Below are 20,869 nucleotides of genomic sequence, written 5' to 3'. Positions count from 1 at the left end.
GCTCGTGTAACTGTTGCCGACAACTTGGCTACAAGTTTCTCAGAAACTTGGTGACAGGTTGCAGCAGTAGATTGTCGCCAAGTTGTCGACAACAGTTACACGCAACTCAGGTACACCAACTTTCTGATCGGAAACTCTGGCTATCAGGGACTTTGAGTAAACTTAATATGGATGCGATGATTATAAATATATATTGGAGTACAGTTGTCATTGAATTGGTTGTCACTGAGTATAGATGTCGTCTTTGTGCTTGAGTAAAGAAATTTTGAGTAGAGTATTCGCCTACGTGCTAACCGTGCTAACTAATGGTAGTGGGAGGACGACTTTTTGGTCGGGACGACTATATATACATATGTAGTATATACATGATTTAATGTATGTGTGTTACAAATGACACAGTAACATCCTCTGACGGATGTAAAGTGAATTATAAATCTTCGCCTTATTCATTCATCTTTATTATGATTCAGTCAATTTTATTTAAATTTAATATTTGACATTCAAGTAACGTTGTAATATTAAAAAATAAGTACATACGAACTATTTACAAGTATGCAAGTATTTTTAATTTTTTCAAAAATTAATATCAAAATATTTATATATCAGCGTATGCATACATGTGTTGATAGTCGTATATTGTTATAATTGAGAAAATTTATTTATTATCGAGAAGAGATTTATTATTATTTTCAATATTTATTATTTTTTAATTAGTCGCATTATTGTATTTAAGTGATTCAATCTGAAATAGAATGATTAAATATTTCAAGTTTTTATAAAAAGTAATAAAAAAACTATACAATGGCATCGGAAATGGTTAAATTTACAAAATTACGGTCAGCTATTGATCCAAGTTTTTGGGCAAAATTATCAGAATTGAAATTGGATAAATATAAATTAGAAGATAAAACGGAGATTTCTATTTGGAGTGGTTATAGTTTTGACAAAATATATGAAAACAAAATAAGTCCAATGATTCTTGATTGTACATCATTTAACGAGTTAGGTGGATTTATATTTTATATTATTTTTATACAAATAATTTAAAATTTATTTCGATTTTTGTTTTTAAATTTATATTGAATAACACCGGCACACAAAAAAAAATAAGTTCTCTGTACTTTTGACGGGACCGATTTATTCCCATGTATTTTGACCCGCTGAATCCGAATCCGAGGTCCGTTTAACTCGTACACCCTCAGATTTTTAGAAAACTTTAAAAAACCTTAAAAATACACAAAAATCGACCGTTTTTTAAATTTATAAATTTTTTTAACCCTAACTAAGCATGATTTTTATGTATTTCGGTCCTCCACATACTAACCTGAAGTTTACTTAAAACATTAGCCATTTAAAGTCTGAGTAAATTCCAAAAAACCCCAAAAAATTGCAAAAAAGCAAAAAAATTCTTAGTATTGTGATGAAAAAAATTTTTTGAAGCATAATAAAATTTTTTTATGTTTTAGGCCAAAATATTTTTTATATATATATCACAGATCGAACAATATGATTTCTTTTATTTATTTCGATTTAAAAATTGATTTTTGTTATACCAAATTTTATTTTTTTCGATTTTTTGGGAATTTTTGCCATTTATTTAAAATTTTAGAGATGTCTGAGCCATGGATGTTCGAGAATTATATGTGACAGATAAACATACATGAAAATAATTATTTATTTAGCCCTATAAAATTTTGTTCATCACAATACTAAGAATTTTTTTGCTTTTTTGCAATTTTTTGGGGTTTTTTGGAATTTACTCAGACTTTAAATGGCTAATGTTTTAAATAAACTTCAAGTTAGTATGTAGAGGACCGAAATACATAAAAAATCATGCTTAGTTAGGGTTAAAAAAATTTATAAATTTAAAAAACGGTCGATTTTTGTGTATTTTTGAGGTTTTTTAAAGTTTTCTAAAAATCTGAGGGTGTACGGGTTAAACGGACCTCGGATTCGGATTCAGCGGGTCAAAATACATGGGAATAAATCGGTCCCGTCAAAAGTACAGAGAACTTATTTTTTTTTGTGTGCCGGTGTAATTATTATTTTATTTAATTAATTTTTAGAAACGTTGAAACAACATCACATAATGGAACTGTTGCCTGTTCTGGAATACTCATTAATACTAATACTTTTGAAGCATTTAGACAAATGCAACCTGATAAATTTATTGATTCACTTGGTAAACATCTGAAAGATGTAATAATTGATGGAACAGCTGTAAAAGAACCATGGCGACTTACTTTATTTTTACTATTATCATACGCTGATTTAAAAAAACACAGATTTCATTATTGGGCAGCTTATCCGACTTTATTTAATTTACCTGAAATTTTTTATGAAGCTCCACATCAAAAAGCTATTGAAATATTTTCAAATAATGACTTTGATAAACTGCGAATTAGCTTCAATAGTCTAGACTCTAAATTAAAATGTTTTTTTTCTGTATTATTATCAAGTAATAATAACTTGGAGATTATTAATTTATCTGAAGGAATCAATTACGTCAACTCACACACAGAGAAAACAAATGAAACTAATTGCGTAAGTATCGTAAACATGACAAATTAATGTTGTTTTAATTATTTATTTTTATAAACAATGGAAAATTTTTTTCAGGCTCATCAAAAATTGTATTTTGCTTTTTATGATCCATGTGATACTTTAGAACCGGGATGGCCACTAAGGAATCTTTTATGTTTATTATTTTATTCTTGCCCGGACTTTGCTTTTAGTGAAACAATAAATATTTTATCAATTCGAGGCAAAAATTTAGAATCATCTGTTATTTTTACGATAAAAGTAACAGAAAATTTCAATAAAGATTTTAAAAAGAAAGAAATGATTGAAGGACGACTGGTAGGTTGGGAAACAAATGTAAACGGTAAAATGGGACCAAATATTGCTGATCTATCAGAATCACTGGATCCAAATCGGTAGATAACTTAACAAATTTATTTTTATTATGACAAAATATATATTATAAATTATTTAGGAATCCTTCGATTTAATTATAGAATGGCTGCTCGTGCAGTTAATTTGAATCTAAAACTTATGAAGTGGCGACTTGTTCCTGATTTAAACTTAGAAAAAATTTCTAAACTACGTTGTTTATTGCTAGGGGCTGGAACATTAGGTTGTTCAGTTGCAAGAGTATTAATCGGTTGGGGAATCAAAAATATAACTTTCGTTGATAGCTCTACAGTATCTCACAGTAATACCGTTAGACAAAGTCTTTATACTCACGAAGATGCTGTCAATAAACGATTGAAAGCTGAAGCAGCAAGAGATGCGCTTCTTCGAATATCTCCTACATTTGTAATCATTTATGTTTTAATTATGAAATATTTTTACGACAAATAATAATATTTAAAATTATATATTTATTATCAGAATGTTGAAGCTGTAATTATGCATATTCCAATGCCTGGTCATGTAGTAGGACAAAGTCTTATGGTATCCACTCAAACAGCAGTAAAAACATTAGAAAAATTAGTCCAAAATCATGATGTGATATTTTTATTGCTTGATTCACGTGAAGCGCGTTGGTTACCAACATTATTATGTGCAGTATTTGATAAAATGGCAATAAACGCAGCTCTTGGTTTTGATTCTTATACTGTACAACGTCATGGTACACGAAAAATAACAGTAGCTGGTTCTCCTGATTTAACTCAGCATTGTCCGTCTGGCGAAGATCTTGGTTGTTATTTTTGCAATGATGTAACTCAGCCGGGAAATGTAAGCTCTATTGCATAAATATAAAGCAGTTCAAAAATATGTTATTTGTTGTTTAATAATTATGACGATTATAGTCTCAAGTCGATCGAACCCTTGACCAGCAATGTACAGTAAGCAGACCAGGACTATCATCAATTGCTGCTGGTCTTGCTGTTGAACTAATGATCGCCGTCACTCAACATTCCAAAGGGTTAAATTTAATAATTATAAAAATTACTAGCTACTTTTTCCTGTTTTGCTATATTTAAATATTATTTAATCTAACAGTATTGGGGCCAATGCTTTTATGGATGATAGTCGAAGTCAATATCGTTCAAGTGAACGAGAATCTTGTGAAGGTTTGTTAGGTGTAGTTCCGCATACTATTCGTGGTTCTCTTTGGAATTATGAGATGCGGTTAACGATTACTCACAGATTTCCATCTTGTACTGCTTGTTCTATACCATTAATTAATGAATATCGAAAACGTGGTTTTGATTTTATACTTGATGCTTGTAATCAGCCAAATTATCTGGAACGAGTTGCTGGCTTAGAAGATTTACTCAAAAGACCAAATTTAGATGAGGTTTGTGAGAACTAGATAAATATTTAAAAATATTATTTTATTGATGCTAAATTTTTTTAATTATTTTTTCAGCTATGCTATGCTATAGATAGTTCAGATGATGAAGACAGCGAAGACATCAGTCTTGTAAAAATATGAAAATTAATTCACATTTTATATACTTACTTATATTATAATTAATATTATGAACATCCAAAAAATCATACTTTTATAAATTATTAATGTAAAATTTTTATTTTATTATTATTGTAATGGATTTTAAAATTATAACTTTAATAAACATTAAATATTAATAACTATAATATCTGCTCAAAATTTTTCTTTTAATTCAAAAGGAATTTATTATGAGCTTGAAGTTAGCCAACATCCCACATTTTTTAAATAATTACATAACTTTTGAAAAAACGATTTTTTTTTAAATTGAAAAAATAACTCGTGTTTATTTTTCTGTAATTTAAAAGAGTAATTTTTTAGTTATAAAAAAAAATGTATATATTCATTTTATAATTTAAAAAGTAATATTTTAAAGCTAGAAACCAATATAATACCAACGAAAATTTACGCAACTTATTTTTAGTTTTTTAAAATGTAGCATGCCCAGCAAACGGGATCGGATTGAGTCGGATTCAACATCCTATCCGCTTTAACACGATTCAATGCAGTTTTTGAAATTTCCTTTTTCAATCCGTTTTAATACGATTAGACCCGACTCGTTAGAATTGGATAACTACAGAAAATTTTGTTACCAACTTCTAAAACTTCTAAAAATTTATTAATAATGAGTTGGTTTCTTTTTTTATTCACTTTCAGAATTTTATTTTCTTATAAATAATTTGAGAAGTTTTTAGAAAAATTTTAAAATTAAATTATTTTTAGCTTCTGCAATAGTTTATAATATGTTCTTTTTGATAAACTTATTTAATTTTAACTTTTGTCTCTGACGTTATTAGAAAAATAAAATTATGTTTATCAATTTACCACGGCCCAACCTGAAAGAAATAAATTTCTTGATATGAACAAAATATCAAAAAGGAAAATTTCACTTACATGCGTTTGGATTATAGTCCAGTCGATGCGCACGAAAAAATGGTCAAAAATCATTTTTTCGGTGGGTAAAGATCGATTTTGAAAAATTTGTTATTTACAATACTAGAAAAAATATAAGGAAAAAAGTTACCATAAATTTGGAGGTGGATCATTTTTTTTTATAAAAAAATTAGATGTAAAATGAAATATCTCTAAAAGTATTGAGAAGTTATCGAGAAGTAATCGTTATCCGTTAGAAAAAGACACTACGTCTTATGCCTACTTTCTCTCTCTAGCAATTCCCAAAGATATCCGAAGTCCAATTTTTTTTTGTCCCGTAGCAAGAAATTTTTTTAAGTCCTTATATTGAAAATTATAAAGGAAAAATTTAAAAAATTCGTATATATCATTCGATTCAGAATTTCGCGAGATGAATTTCTATCGTATCAAATAAATATATATTTTTTTTTAATTGTTGATAAATTTCAAAAATGTTCAAAACGGGTTTTTTTATGAAAAAAAAATTTTTTTTAACTGTCATTACCCGTAATTGTTTAGGTAATGGTTCAAACAAAATTATCCATTAGGTCATTTTATTTATTTTTCATTTTTTCTATTTTTTATTTAACAAAAAGTGATTTTTACTTTTTTAAAATTTTAAATTCGAAAAAATTTTTTTGGAAGTTACCAAATTTTTTTATGATTGATATATGATTTACTAAGAGAATAAAAAAAAATTGTAAAAATATCGATTTGCTGCCGAGTTACACTCTTTTGTTTATCCGAGCGCGGACGAAATGACACGCTTTTTCGTTTTTCGCGCATTAATAATTTTTATCTCAGCAACTATTCGTCGTAGAGACTTCGTTCAAAATTCATTTTGTTCGTTATTAAATCCCAAAAACAATAATACTAGTTTGTCTCGGAAACTTCTCAATACTTTTAGAGATATTTCATTTTACATCTAATTTTTTTATAAAAAAAAATGATCCACCTCCAAATTTATGGTAACTTTTTTCCTTATATTTTTTCTAGTATTTTAAAAAAAAAAAGTTTTCAAAATCGATCTTTACCCACCGAAAAAATGATCTTTGATCATTTTTTCGTGCGCATCGACTAGACTTGGTCGGTAAGTTGAACTCTGCCTCGAATTTATTCTGTTGTATAGCCGCCAGGCATGGAGAATAGAGAGTTTCTATTCTCCATGCCGCCAGGTTGACTATAGCGTGAATGTGTTCTTTTAATTCGCCCTTCGGAACTTGGAGGCGTTCAGCTTGCGGAGAAATATGTAGGATTTAAAAGCGCGCGATATTACTACTTAAATTTGAATTAGGTTTTAATATTTTAATCGGAGTTAAAATTGTATATAAATAAAATTAACTAATTCAATTTAAGTAAAACTGTATTATTTTATTCGTACAATTTACACAAAATAATGGACGAACTTTATTAAATATCGTAAGTTTCTAAATTACCAACGTTCAAGTTGGTTACCACGTTTGGAATGAATCTTCCATCCGAATTATTGAATCAGCTTGTCCTCCGTCTTCACCAGCGATCCTTTTTTGAGAGAGGGGGTAAAAAATGAGTAGTGAGGGTATTTTCGAGTGCTGCTGTTGAGTCCCGCCATCACTGGTTTTTATCCCCTCTCAAAATGAGTGAGTCCGTGCAGACTTTGACGTCACAGCAGCTTCAATTTCCCTGGGCTGTCGCTGCCATGGAGTCTCGCCGTATTGTCCGCAGCTTAGTCCCAGCAAAATAATCCCTTAATTGGTTTTTGAATATTTTTGGGAAAGTTTTGCCAACAAGAGGATTATAGTCATAAAAATATGGAATTCAACGTCTGGCAAAAATCCTCATGGGTTTTCCCAAAATATTCATTTATTTTATATTCTAAGTGACCATTACAATAATTGTATTCTTATTTTAGTTTTTATTTTATCTCTACGATATCTATATATCTATTCTATATCTAAATATTTATTTTATATCTAAATATAAAAGGTATTCTAAAATTCCCGCCTATAGATATAATTGTTTTATTTTATTTTTCTATAAGGTGGTCATAGAGAGCGCTGTGTAACCCGTTGGCTACACAACAATTCTATCCGATTCAATGCGTTTTAACACGAAACACTGTTTTCAAAAATCGCATTGAATCGGATTGGTTCGTATTGGACTTCAATCCGACTTCGTTTGCTGGGTGAGTATTTTTTAACTCCCCGCTGAGAAAATTGACAATTTAAAAAAAAAAAAAAATTCTTGGTTTCGGTCTGATTTTCGAAAACCGAGTTTTGAACAGATCGCGACATTTTGAGGTACTAGGAAGCTATTAGGATTATTTTCAAGATGATTTCCAAGTTTATGTAGGTGTATATGTACGTACGTATGTAAATAGTCTATAACTTTTGAACGAATTGACCGATTGAGATCTTCACTATGACATTCAATACAGCTTATTAATTTTTAAACTCGGCAAGAAATATTAAACTTGATAGGTACAGTACACGGAGAAAAAAATATAGCAAAAATTACAATATTGAAAAATACAATAGTAAAATTTACTAACAGATATGAATAAATACATACTGTATTTTAATTATTACAAAACATTTAGTAAAAAAGTTTGGAAAATCCAAAAGTGCACGTCTCAACGCTCATTTTATGACAAAAATAATCATTAATCATTAATCAGTTACTCAATATTCAAGCATATAAATACTCCGTAAAAGTATTAAATAAAATAAAAGAAAAAATATGTTTCAAATCTTCCCGCGAATAGTATTTATTTTTCTGCGACTTAAGCCCATGTGTGGCGAAAGTTTGAACTATTTTTTAATTATATATATATATATATATATATATATATATATATATATATATATATATATATATATATATATATATATATATATATATATATATATATATATGAAAAAAAAAATTGACTCAAAAAGTGAAGTTTTTTGGACGTTATCGTGACCACATACATCATCCGCACACACAGACAACCCGACGTCCACCGAAATATTTTTTCAAAACGGTTTTTTATTTACTATCTAGCAAAAATAGTGTTTTTTAAAGTATCTACTGTCATAAAAAAGTGTTATTGTTGATATTTGTCAACTCATTTAATACTCAAAGTGCAAAAAGGATCGGATAAAAGCAATTTAAGCCGAGATAATTGCTTGACCTTGAGAGAGTGAGAGTAAAGCACAACTCACGCTTCGCGTTGAGACGTGCAATTTACTACCCTGCTTGAAAAATCCGATAGATTCTCATAGAACTCATTCATTCTTATAAAATCTTTCTGGGAATTTACGAAAATCTATTACATTCTATGAGATTTTCTAAACAGGGTGGTTGGCAATTATTACATAAGAAGATATTAAAAATTACGGCGTTATGTATTTTTTGCTAACACGATTATATTTTTTTACTATCTGTATGGTAAATTCTACTATCCCGGGAAAAACGAATTATACACTTATCCAAAAAATTAAAGGAACAAAAAAATTTTATAAATTTTTCAGTGATTTTTGGAAGGCTGTATTTTCGTGAAAAATATTCGTATCGAAAAAATAAAAAAAGCAAATTGAAGCTTGAAATCTCTAGTTTATAGATCTTCCAGAAAAATATTTTTTCACGCCACGGTTTTTGCGTAATCATAAGAAAAAGTTCGAGACAAAATTTTTCTAAATTTTTTGCTTTTGTTTTTTAGGTCAACGGGGCCGGGAAAATTTTTTTCAAAAAAACGAATTCATGGCTCGTTTAGGAAATTTATTCAGCTACAATTTGCTTTTTTTGTTTCTCTGTACGACAATTTGCTGCTAAGATATCAGCCTTCAAATGAAAAAGGATCCTTTTGTCTTTGATTATTGATATCTCAGCAAATAATGGCCGCACAGTAATTTAAAGGGCAGTTCGAGAAACTTGAATAAATTCCCTACAAGCTCCATTTTCGATTTTTTCTAAAAAAAATTTTTTTTCATCCTTGATATCCATTTGAAAATTCCTTAAAAAATGGCCATTTTCTGTTTTTTTAGTCAACGCATCGCTACGCTGCAAATATTGATAAAAAAAATAATGTTGCCAGGTAATATTACAGCTAATTGTACCCTCAAAAACCCTGGAAATTTTCAGATTGATCCATTGAACCGTTTGTCCGGGCCGATTGCTCAAAATTTTATAAAACAATTAAAGGAACAAGTTTTGTTCCTTAATTTGTGTAATCATTACCAATATGAAAAAATGATTTTTTTTCGGATTTTCTTGCATTATTGCGTTAATTATTCAGTAAATGTAAGGTTAAGAGAAAAAAAAAACAAAAATTTTTCGAAAAACGAAAAAAAAAAAAACTGAATAAAACGTAAAAATATAAAAGTGAAAAAATTCTTGTTTTATCTCGAAAATTTATATTTTATGAATAGATGTGTTGTGGGCTTCAGTCAGACACTATACCAGCAAGGGAAGGCGAACCCTGATTAAAAAAAGCGATTAAAAGGGATTCAAAAAAAAAAATTTTTAATACTTTTAAATACTTTCCACCACTTTGAATACCTTAAGTTTTGAAGAATCGAATTCATTCAAATCCATTTCAATCACCTATCTCTAACGAATTTAAAACGATTAAAAAGGATTTAAAAAAACGAATACGTTCAAATTGCTTTTAATCGCTAAATAATAATTTCAATTTCGGGTTCGATGAGAGATTTGAAAAGATTCAAAAATATTCAAAAATGTTAATATCTTCAAATCTTTTTTAATCGCTAAATAATAGTCTAATTTCTGGTTCGTTGGGGGGATTAGAGAGAATTTAAAGAGATTCGGTTTTTTGAATACCGTCGAATCCTTTCCAATCACTAAATAATAGTCTAATTTCTGGTTCGTTGGGGGATTAGAGAGAATTTAAAGAGATTCGATTTTTTGAATACCGTCGAATCCTTTCCAATCGCTAAATAATAGTCTAATTTCTGGTTCGTTGGGGGATTAGAGAGAATTTAAGAAGATTCGATTTTTTGAATACCTTCGAATCCTTTTCAATCGCTAAATAATAGTTTAATTTCTGGTTCGTTAGGGGATTAGAGAGAATTTGAAGAGATTCGATTTTTTGAATACCTTCGAATCCTTTTCAATCGCTAAATAATAGTTTAATTTCTGGTTCGTTAGGGGATTAGAGAGAATTTAAAGAGATTCGATTTTTTGAATACCGTCGAATCCCTTTCAATCGCTAAATAATAGTCTAATTTCTGGTTCGTTGGGGGATTAGAGAGAATTTAAAGAGATTAGATTTTTTGAATACCGTCGAATCCTTTCCAATCGCTAAATAATAGTCTAATTTCTGGTTCGTTAGGGGATTAGAGAGAATTTAAAGAGATTAGATTTTTTGAATACCTTCGAATCCTTTTCAATCGCTAAATAATTGTTTAATTTCTGGTTCGTTGGGGGATTAGAGAGAATTTAAAGAGATTAGATTTTTTGAATACCCTCGAATCCTTTTCAATCGCTAAATAATTCTTTAATTTCTGGTTCGTTGGGGGATTAGAGAGAATTTAAAGAGATTCGATTTTTTGAATACCTTCGAATCCTTTTCAATCGCTAAATAATAGTCTAATTTCTGGTTCGTTGGGGGATTAGAGAGAATTTAAAAAGATTCGATTTTTTGAATACCTTCGAATCCTTTTCAATCGCTAAATAATAGTTTAATTTCTGGTTCGTTAGGGGATTAGAGAGAATTTGAAGAGATTCGATTTTTTGAATACCTTCGAATCCTTTTCAATCGCTAAATAATAGTTTAATTTCTGGTTCGTTAGGGGATTAGAGAGAATTTAAAGAGATTCGATTTTTTGAATACCGTCGAATCCCTTTCAATCGCTAAATAATAGTCTAATTTCTGGTTCGTTGGGGGATTAGAGAGAATTTAAAGAGATTAGATTTTTTGAATACCGTCGAATCCTTTCCAATCGCTAAATAATAGTCTAATTTCTGGTTCGTTAGGGGATTAGAGAGAATTTAAAGAGATTAGATTTTTTGAATACCTTCGAATCCTTTTCAATCGCTAAATAATTGTTTAATTTCTGGTTCGTTGGGGGATTAGAGAGAATTTAAAGAGATTAGATTTTTTGAATACCCTCGAATCCTTTTCAATCGCTAAATAATTCTTTAATTTCTGGTTCGTTGGGGGATTAGAGAGAATTTAAAGAGATTCGATTTTTTGAATACCTTCGAATCCTTTTCAATCGCTAAATAATAGTCTAATTTCTGGTTCGTTGGGGGATTAGAGAGAATTTAAAAAGATTCGATTTTTTGAATACCGTCGAATCCTTTCCAATCGCTAGATAATAGTCTAATTTCTGGTTCGTTGGGGGATTAGAGAGAATTTAAGAAGATTCGATTTTTTGAATACCTTCGAATCCTTTTCAATCGCTAAATAATTGTTTAATTTCTGGTTCGTTGGGGGATTAGAGAGAATTTAAAGAGATTAGATTTTTTGAATACCTTCGAATCCTTTTCAATCGCTAAATAATAGTCTAATTTCTGGTTCGTTGGGGGATTAGAGAGAATTTAAAGAGATTAGATTTTTTGAATACCTTCGAATCCTTTTCAATCGCTAAATAATAGTCTAATTTCTGGTTCGTTGGGGGATTAGAGAGAATTTAAAGAGATTCGATTTTTTGAATACCGTCGAATCCTTTCCAATCGCTAAATAATAGTGTAATTTCTGGTTCGTTGGGGGATTAGAGAGAATTTAAGAAGATTCGATTTTTTGAATACCTTCGAATCCTTTTCAATCGCTAAATAATAGTTTAATTTCTGGTTCGTTAGGGGATTAGAGAGAATTTGAAGAGATTCGATTTTTTGAATACCTTCGAATCCTCTTCAATCGCTAAATAATAGTTTAATTTCTGGTTCGTTAGGGGATTAGAGAGAATTTAAAGAGATTAGATTTTTTGAATACCTTCGAATCCTTTTCAATCGCTAAATAATTGTTTAATTTCTGGTTCGTTGGGGGATTAGAGAGAATTTAAAGAGATTAGATTTTTTGAATACCTTCGAATCTTTTTCAATCGCTAAATAATTGTTTAATTTCTGGTTCGTTGGGGGATTAGAGGGAATTTAAAGAGATTCGATTTTTTGAATACCGTCGAATCCTTTCCAATCGCTAAATAATAGTCTCATTCCTGGTTCGTTGGGGGATTAGAGAGAATTTAAAGAGATTCGATTTTTTGAATACCGTCGAATCCTTTCCAATCGCTAAATAATAGTTTAATTTCTGGTTCGTTAGGGGATTAGAGAGAATTTGAAGAGATTCGATTTTTTGAATACCTTCGAATCCTTTTCAATCGCTAAATAATAGTTTAATTTCTGGTTCGTTAGGGGATTAGAGAGAATTTAAAGAGATTAGATTTTTTGAATACCTTCGAATCCTTTTCAATCGCTAAATAATTGTTTAATTTCTGGTTCGTTGGGGGATTAGAGAGAATTTAAAGAGATTAGATTTTTTGAATACCTTCGAATCCTTTTCAATCGTCAAATAATTGTTAAATTTCTGGTTCGTTGGGGGATTAGAGAGAATTTAAAGAGATTCGATTTTTTGAATACCGTCGAATCCTTTCCAATCGCTAAATAATAGTCTCATTCCTGGTTCGTTGGGGGATTAGAGAGAATTTAAAGAGATTCGATTTTTTGAATACCGTCGAATCCTTTCCAATCGCTAAATAATAGTCTAATTTCTGGTTCGTTGGGGGATTAGAGAGAATTTGAAGAGATTCGATTTTTTGAATACCTTCGAATCCTCTTCAATCGTCAAATAATTGTTTAATTTCTGGTTCGTTGGGGGATTAGAGAGAATTTAAAGAGATTCGATTTTTTGAATACCGTCGAATCCTTTCCAATCGCTAAATAATAGTCTCATTCCTGGTTCGTTGGGGGATTAGAGGGAATTTAAAGAGATTCGATTTTTTGAATACCGTCGAATCCTTTCCAATCGCTAAATAATAGTCTCATTCCTGGTTCGTTGGGGGATTAGAGAGAATTTAAAGAGATTCGATTTTTTGAATACCGTCGAATCCTTTCCAATCGCTAAATAATAGTTTAATTTCTGGTTCGTTAGGGGATTAGAGAGAATTTGAAGAGATTCGATTTTTTGAATACCTTCGAATCCTTTTCAATCGCTAAATAATAGTTTAATTTCTGGTTCGTTAGGGGATTAGAGAGAATTTAAAGAGATTAGATTTTTTGAATACCTTCGAATCCTTTTCAATCGCTAAATAATTGTTTAATTTCTGGTTCGTTGGGGGATTAGAGAGAATTTAAAGAGATTAGATTTTTTGAATACCTTCGAATCCTTTTCAATCGTCAAATAATTGTTTAATTTCTGGTTCGTTGGGGGATTAGAGAGAATTTAAAGAGATTCGATTTTTTGAATACCGTCGAATCCTTTCCAATCGCTAAATAATAGTCTCATTCCTGGTTCGTTGGGGGATTAGAGAGAATTTAAAGAGATTCGATTTTTTGAATACCGTCGAATCCTTTCCAATCGCTAAATAATAGTCTAATTTCTGGTTCGTTGGGGGATTAGAGAGAATTTAAAGAGATTCGATTTTTTGAATACCTTCGAATCCTTTTCAATCGCTAAATAATAGTTTAATTTCTGGTTCGTTAGGGGATTAGAGAGAATTTGAAGAGATTCGATTTTTTGAATACCTTCGAATCCTTTTCAATCGCTAAATAATAGTTTAATTTCTGGTTCGTTAGGGGATTAGAGAGAATTTAAAGAGATTCGATTTTTTGAATACCGTCGAATCCCTTTCAATCGCTAAATAATAGTCTAATTTCTGGTTCGTTGGGGGATTAGAGAGAATTTAAAGAGATTAGATTTTTTGAATACCTTCGAATCCTTTTCAATCGCTAAATAATTGATTAATTTCTGGTTCGTTAGGGGATTAGAGAGAATTTAAAGAGATTCGATTTATTGAATACCGTCGAATCCCTTTCAATCGCTAAATAATAGTCTAATTTCTGGTTCGTTGGGGGATTAGAGAGAATTTAAAGAGATTCGATTTTTTGAATACCGTCGAATCCTTTCCAATCGCTAAATAATAGTCTAATTTCTGGTTCGTTAGGGGATTAGAGAGAATTTAAAGAGATTAGATTTTTTGAATACCTTCGAATCCTTTTCAATCGCTAAATAATTGTTTAATTTCTGGTTCGTTGGGGGATTAGAGAGAATTTAAAGAGATTAGATTTTTTGAATACCTTCGAATCCTTTTCAATCGCTAAATAATTGTTTAATTTCTGGTTCGTTGGGGGATTAGAGAGAATTTAAAGAGATTCGATTTTTTGAATACCTTCGAATCCTTTTCAATCGCTAAATAATAGTCTAATTTCTGGTTCGTTGGGGGATTAGAGAGAATTTAAAGAGATTCGATTTTTTGAATACCTTCGAATCCTTTTCAATCGCTAAATAATAGTTTAATTTCTGGTTCGTTAGGGGATTAGAGAGAATTTAAAGAGATCCGATTTTTTGAATATCGTCGAATCCTTTCCAATCGCTAAATAATAGTCTAATTTCTGGTTCGTTAGGGGATTAGAGAGAATTTAAAGAGATTCGATTTTTTGAATACCTTCGAATCCTTTTCAATCGCTAAATAATAGTTTAATTTCTGGTTCGTTAGGGGATTAGAGAGAATTTAAAGAGATCCGATTTTTTGAATATCGTCGAATCCTTTCCAATCGCTAAATAATAGTCTAATTTCTGGTTCGTTGGGGGATTAGAGAGAATTTAAAGAGATTCGATTTTTTGAATACCTTCGAATCCTTTTCAATCGCTAAATAATAGTTTAATTTCTGGTTCGTTAGGGGATTAGAGAGAATTTAAAGAGATTCGATTTTTTGAATACCTTCGAATCCTTTTCAATCGCTAAATAATAGTCTAATTTCTGGTTCGTTAGGGGATTAGAGAGAATTTAAAGAGATTCGATTTTTTGAATATTGTCGAATCCTTTTCAATCGCTAAATAATAGTCTAATTTCTGGTTTGCTGGGGGATTGAACGAAATCAAGAGTGATTTGATTTTTTGAACGCCTTCGAATCTTTTTTAATCGGTAAATAATATATGTTCCTATTTTCGGTTTATTGGAACGTCTGCGATGACTTCACTCGACTTAATTTTAGCTATTTCTAAGCTATTGTAAGCCTTGTTACATTGTTTATCGCTCTATTTAATAAAATATTCATTAGCATCTTACTTGGTGTTCCGTGATCTCGATGTATCAATAACATTTTTAGATTTTCATATTAATAAAGATTTTTCTAATTTGTTCATAATTTACTCACCTGTTGACTGATATTTTTTTCATCATTTTCTTTCCTCCGTGACATACGTGTAACAAGCTTACTAATACATATACTTAATCTATCATATTTATTTAATATATTATATGAAAGGAGCATATAATCAATTATGAGATAACACAAAAATTAAAAAATTGTAAAGACTCTTTATTGCACTTCATAATTGTTTGGGTTTATACATACATAATAATCATTATTAGTTTTATCATCACTCGAAGTCATTTGTCTGACCTGTATGAATATTAATTTTGAGACAATTTCAGTTACAGGTGCAATCGTCTGCTCATTTTCCCAGTTAGTTACTCTATATATATGTTCAAACCCATCAAAAGGTTCAACTGTTAGAATATTAGCTTCAATATAACTTAAATTATTTAGCTCATAAAAGCAATTGATTTCTGCTATTCGATCACCTTCTAATCGGACTATTCTATTATTTGTTTTCTTTGTTTTTGTGTATAATTTGCTATGATACATAGTGTTGTTATATACACATCGACTGTAGTATTTTTTCAGTGTATCTGTCGAGTCTTCTTTCGAATCCTTAATCAAAACTACACCATCATCAGTTTTAATAAATTTTTTTGTAACTTCTTTTCGTTTATTCAGTATAGTTTTACAAAATAGCCAAGAAGGATCATCTGGTGCTGTATTCAGTTTACTTACAAACATATTATGCCTTAAAGATCGATTTGACATCTGGCTAGAAACTCCTTTTGGACTTGTTACTTTTTTTTTTAAGTTGTAAATATTATTCTCAAAGGGATACGCTGAATTACACGATGCTGGCCCATTTTCTCGAACGCTTTGAACCATGTGTTGTAAACTATGAATATTGAATGTCATAAATGAATCTCCATATAACCTCTGACAATCGTAAACGAATTGAAGAAGATCTGTCTCACAAGTTAATAAGTCTTCTTCACTAATATCGCTGGAAAGAAGTTTCTGAACGCTTTTTACAAACAGTTTATATGATTCTAAAAGCTCTTGATTCAATATTTCAGTCAATATCGGAACACTATAGAACAGCAACCACGAGCGCCATTCAGTCGCTTTCCAAGACTTTTTCTTTTGCAGTGCCCGAGGAACCCGGTGAATCTCATTCGGTGGTTTTATGTTGATTAAGCGTTCATTAATTATTTTGCGTTTTTTTACAGTTAAAAATTCAGAACTCCATGTATTCCACAGCTGACGTGTCACACCCAAAAGAACAGCGTGCATGTAGTCGTGGGGAAAACCCCAAATACAATCAAAACCTGGTAGAGAAGACAATATACAAGGTCCTTTGATACCTCTAAAGGTATAGTGTTCGTTTTTCTTGGTTTTTGGAAGTTTCTTTTTATTGTTTTCACAATTTTCCACGTCCTTCAAGTACTTTTCGTGATTTCTTATTTCTGGTTTCGTACTTTTGAATGGATACCTCGTGGCACGCGATTTATACACGCTTTGTTGGTAACACCAGCTACAACCATAAGACCCATTAAATTGTAAGCGATTCTGTACAACTGGTCGAGCAACCGAATCTAATGGAAATGAAAAAATTTTGCAAAAATACTTCCTTATAATACCATGTTCAGTCATTATCTCAATACCATCGGTCATAAGGTTCGAAATTTGTTTCATAAAAGTATGCATGTACAAATTCATAAACTGTGGTTTCGGCTCAGCTGATGTGTACCAAAGTCCAGCAAGTAAAACTATTTTATGGCGAAGTAAAATTGGAACTTCGTTTATGACACATTGTATGGGCCAAAAACTATGTCGGCTGCTTTTGAATAGAGGCGCACCGTCAGTATTGACATTTAAACTTAAAACGATATCTCCATCATCAATTTTCGATTTAATAAAGTCATCGCTGATGTATCTATTACTATCGCAAATATCACTAATAGTGTCTTTATCATTATTATTATTACTATTTTTTTCTAATTGCTTATCGATTATAATCCGCATCGATTGATTTGCCAATAAACTTTTTAGTTGATATTCTAAGTTGATGGAAATAAAAAAGTTTTCTTTACTCGTTGACAAATCATATTCAGTTTCACATTTGTCACATTTCTTCTTTTTGATCTTCTTTAATTCTTCTTTAGTAATAGGTTTTGCTAATGGGATACTACACTGCTCGCAGTAAAAGACATGTAATACAGCATTTGTTGGCGGATTGAATATTTTTCTCATTAAATACTTAGAAGTATCCAAATTTTTGAAATCCGGGCCAGCTAAGAATTTAGTTAGCTCTAAAATAGCTTGTTGAATTTCATCAGCTAAACCAAAGCGTACGGTTATTGCGGTTATCATATTCAGAACTTCAAAAACTGATACATTCGATGCTTTAAACATAATCCATTGGGTCAATGTGTCGATGTCTACATTATTTTTGTATGACTCTTTCCATTTCGGGTATGCATTGTCATTTTGTAACTGTTCTGCATCACTTCCATCCACTTCGTTGATGACTTCATCATCGTCAGTCACGATATCAGCTTCGTCGCTCACTTCATTTATTTCTTCATCATCGTCAGTCGTGATATCAGCTCCGTCACCAACTTCATTTATTTCTTCGCCATCGTCAGTCATAATATCAGTATCGTCATCCACTTCATATATTTCGTCATCATCGTCATCAACGCTATAAGCTCCATCATCTTCTTCATCGTCGTCATCAACGCTATAAGCTTCATCATCTTCATTATCTCTTTCTTCACCATCGTTATTGACGTTATAAACTGCTTCTTCAACCTCTATATCTATTTCTTCATCATCGTCATTTACGTTATCATTTTCTTCAAGTATTTTTTCATCGTTTTCATTCACTTCTTCATTATTGCTCCCAAAATCACTTTGATCGATATCCATTCTATCAGGATAATTATTTAAACTATTTTTTTTAAGATAATGATGACTGCATTGTGTGATTTTTCTCGATCTTTCTCTGGAATAGTTTGTACGACTGAAACTTCCAGTTTCACTTTCAGTGCTACTACTAAGCACATCGTCTGAAAAAAAGTACAAAGTATATTAGATCACAAGCAATCTAAAGGAATATAAAATTTAAAAAAAAACAATTCATTTTTTTATCATCATTAAGTTTATTTCGTAGCAGAGATAGTATACTTAAGAAGTCCCTGATTTTAGATACTCATTGAAAAGTATTGAAAATTATTGTAATTCTTTTCAGTCCATACGGAGATTTTGAAAAATATTAAATGGAATCGAAATTTCGATCATTTGAATACTTTTTAAATCTTATAATGGAATTCAAAAGTATTAAAAAGAATTCAATCTTCCATCATTTCAATGCCTTCCGATTCCAACCTATTTTGCTATTGAAAAAGATTCAGAAAGATTGGAAAATGTGCATTTATTTTAATTTATTTCAATTCAAGTCATAACTCAAAATATGGAACTATTTTAGTATTGAGAAAGATTCAGAAAAATTGAAAATTTTCAATTTCTTTCAATTCTTTTCAATCCTACACTCGATCACAAATACGAAACTATTTTGGTATTGAGAAGGATTCAGAAAGATTGGAAAATGTGAATTCATTTTAATTTATTTCAATTCAAGTCATAATTGGATATATGGAACTATTTTGGTATTGAGAAAGATTCAGAAAGATTGAAAATGTCAATTCCTTTGAATCTTTTTCAACACAACTCTTAACTCGAAATATGGAACTATTTTGGTATTGAGGAAGATTTAGAAAGATTGAAAAGTGTCAATTTACTCGAATTTTTTTTAATGCTACTCGTAACCCTAAAATTCGAAACTTTTTAGGTAGATTTTTCTAAAATCTAACTATTGTATTTGTCCTCATGGTCGATTTTTCAAGTAATTTTGTCACAACCCATCATAATTGGTTGATTAGAATTCGAAAATACCATTCGTTGAAAAGACTATATATATATATATATATATATTAGGGTGATTCAAAAAACAAACAAATTTTTTTTTTTCTTCCAAATAGCTTCAAAAGTTTCGTTTAGATAAAAAAAAGACGCCTGTGAAAATTAGAGCTCTTAATATTAATATTAACATTGTCCGCATTGCACTTTTCTATCTCCCATAAGAATAACATGGGAAAAATTTTTTTTATGTCTTCTGATTTTTATAAGTAGCTAACGATGCGTCATAGGAATAATTGGCAGGCATAATTTTGTAGGGAATTGAATGCTCTACAAAAAAATATTCTTATCATTTTTTGCGGAATCTATTCGTTCAAAAGTTATTTGAGGTTGAAGTCGAATTCATATTAAATTTTGAGTTTTTCTTACTTTTCTGGAGAAACTATCAGACCTATTACAAATTATCATGAGACCTTTTTTGTAGACAATGTTATTCCATAGAAGTTATACCAAATAACGTTTTTTCGAATTCCGCATTGTTTTCTAGTTATTTTTATTTTAATGTCAAGCTCTTAAAATCGGTCAGAAGACTATTTTTTTTATGACCATGACATTAAAATGAAAATAACTAGACAACAATGTGGAATTCGAAAAAACTTTATTTGCTATAACTTTTAGGGAATAAAATCGTCTACTGTTACGTTCTGGCTTTAATTAAATTTAAATAAAAATTTTTAGAAATTTTTTTTTTGAAGTCTCGAATTATTTATTCGCCACAGTGAGCGAATAAACGGTTCGACACTTCTTATAATCATAATTTATTAATAAATTAATAAATCGTTACTTTGTTGGCGATATTATTTTTATTCACCGCCAACAATGTAACGGAAATCTCTTGCGATAAGAGAGTCGCCGTGGCTCGCGGATAGTCTAAACAGATGACGATGCATGAGACCCGGACCACGACGATTCTCTCATAGGAAACCTGAGATGCAACGTTAACATTTTGATAATGTATAATACCAAGGAGCGACAGAATCAAGTCGGTCGATTAAAGTCAGTCGTTTACAAGGCAGTGGATCACAAGATCTGGTAGAGCCAAGATCTCTACACAAACCTGCTGGCTTGATCCTGTCACTCGGACTTGAAGCAAAATATATATCCGTATTTTATTTAAATACGCATTCCTTATTTAAACTTTGGGCGCCGCTACGGGCAGCCCAAAAATCACATACCTCGTATTGGGCGCCGCTACTGGCAGCCCAATACTCTCACCTGTTCCGGGCGCCGATCCCGGCAGCCTGAACGTTTCCTTTCCGAATCCGAAAT

General features: G+C 30.5%; 1 protein-coding gene across 3 annotated transcripts; it reads left to right on the top strand.

Annotated features, from left to right (window-relative positions):
• Positions 1-408: 408 nt before the first annotated feature.
• On the top strand, positions 409-4,574 carry LOC130663487 (uncharacterized). Of its 3 annotated transcripts, none has more exons than XM_057462737.1 (8): positions 409-550; positions 2,067-2,544; positions 2,620-2,936; positions 3,018-3,318; positions 3,394-3,741; positions 3,816-3,931; positions 4,009-4,306; positions 4,379-4,573. In XM_057462737.1, the coding sequence occupies exons 2-8, from the start codon at positions 2,152-2,154 to the stop codon at positions 4,442-4,444; spliced, it is 1,839 nt and encodes a 612-aa protein (XP_057318720.1). In that variant the 5' UTR covers positions 409-550; positions 2,067-2,151; the 3' UTR covers positions 4,445-4,573. The 3 variants fall into 3 exon arrangements, with proteins under 3 accessions (XP_057318720.1, XP_057318718.1, XP_057318719.1); XM_057462735.1 differs by lacking the exon at positions 409-550 and adding an exon at positions 597-1,001 and having other exon boundaries at positions 4,379-4,574; XM_057462736.1 differs by lacking the exon at positions 409-550 and adding an exon at positions 865-1,006.
• The last annotated feature ends 16,295 nt before the right edge of the window (positions 4,575-20,869 follow it).

Source organism: Microplitis mediator, chromosome 2 (assembly GCF_029852145.1).
Source record: "Microplitis mediator isolate UGA2020A chromosome 2, iyMicMedi2.1, whole genome shotgun sequence".
Taxonomy (NCBI): domain Eukaryota; kingdom Metazoa; phylum Arthropoda; class Insecta; order Hymenoptera; family Braconidae; genus Microplitis; species Microplitis mediator.
This window is presented reverse-complemented; position numbering and strand designations above follow the sequence as displayed.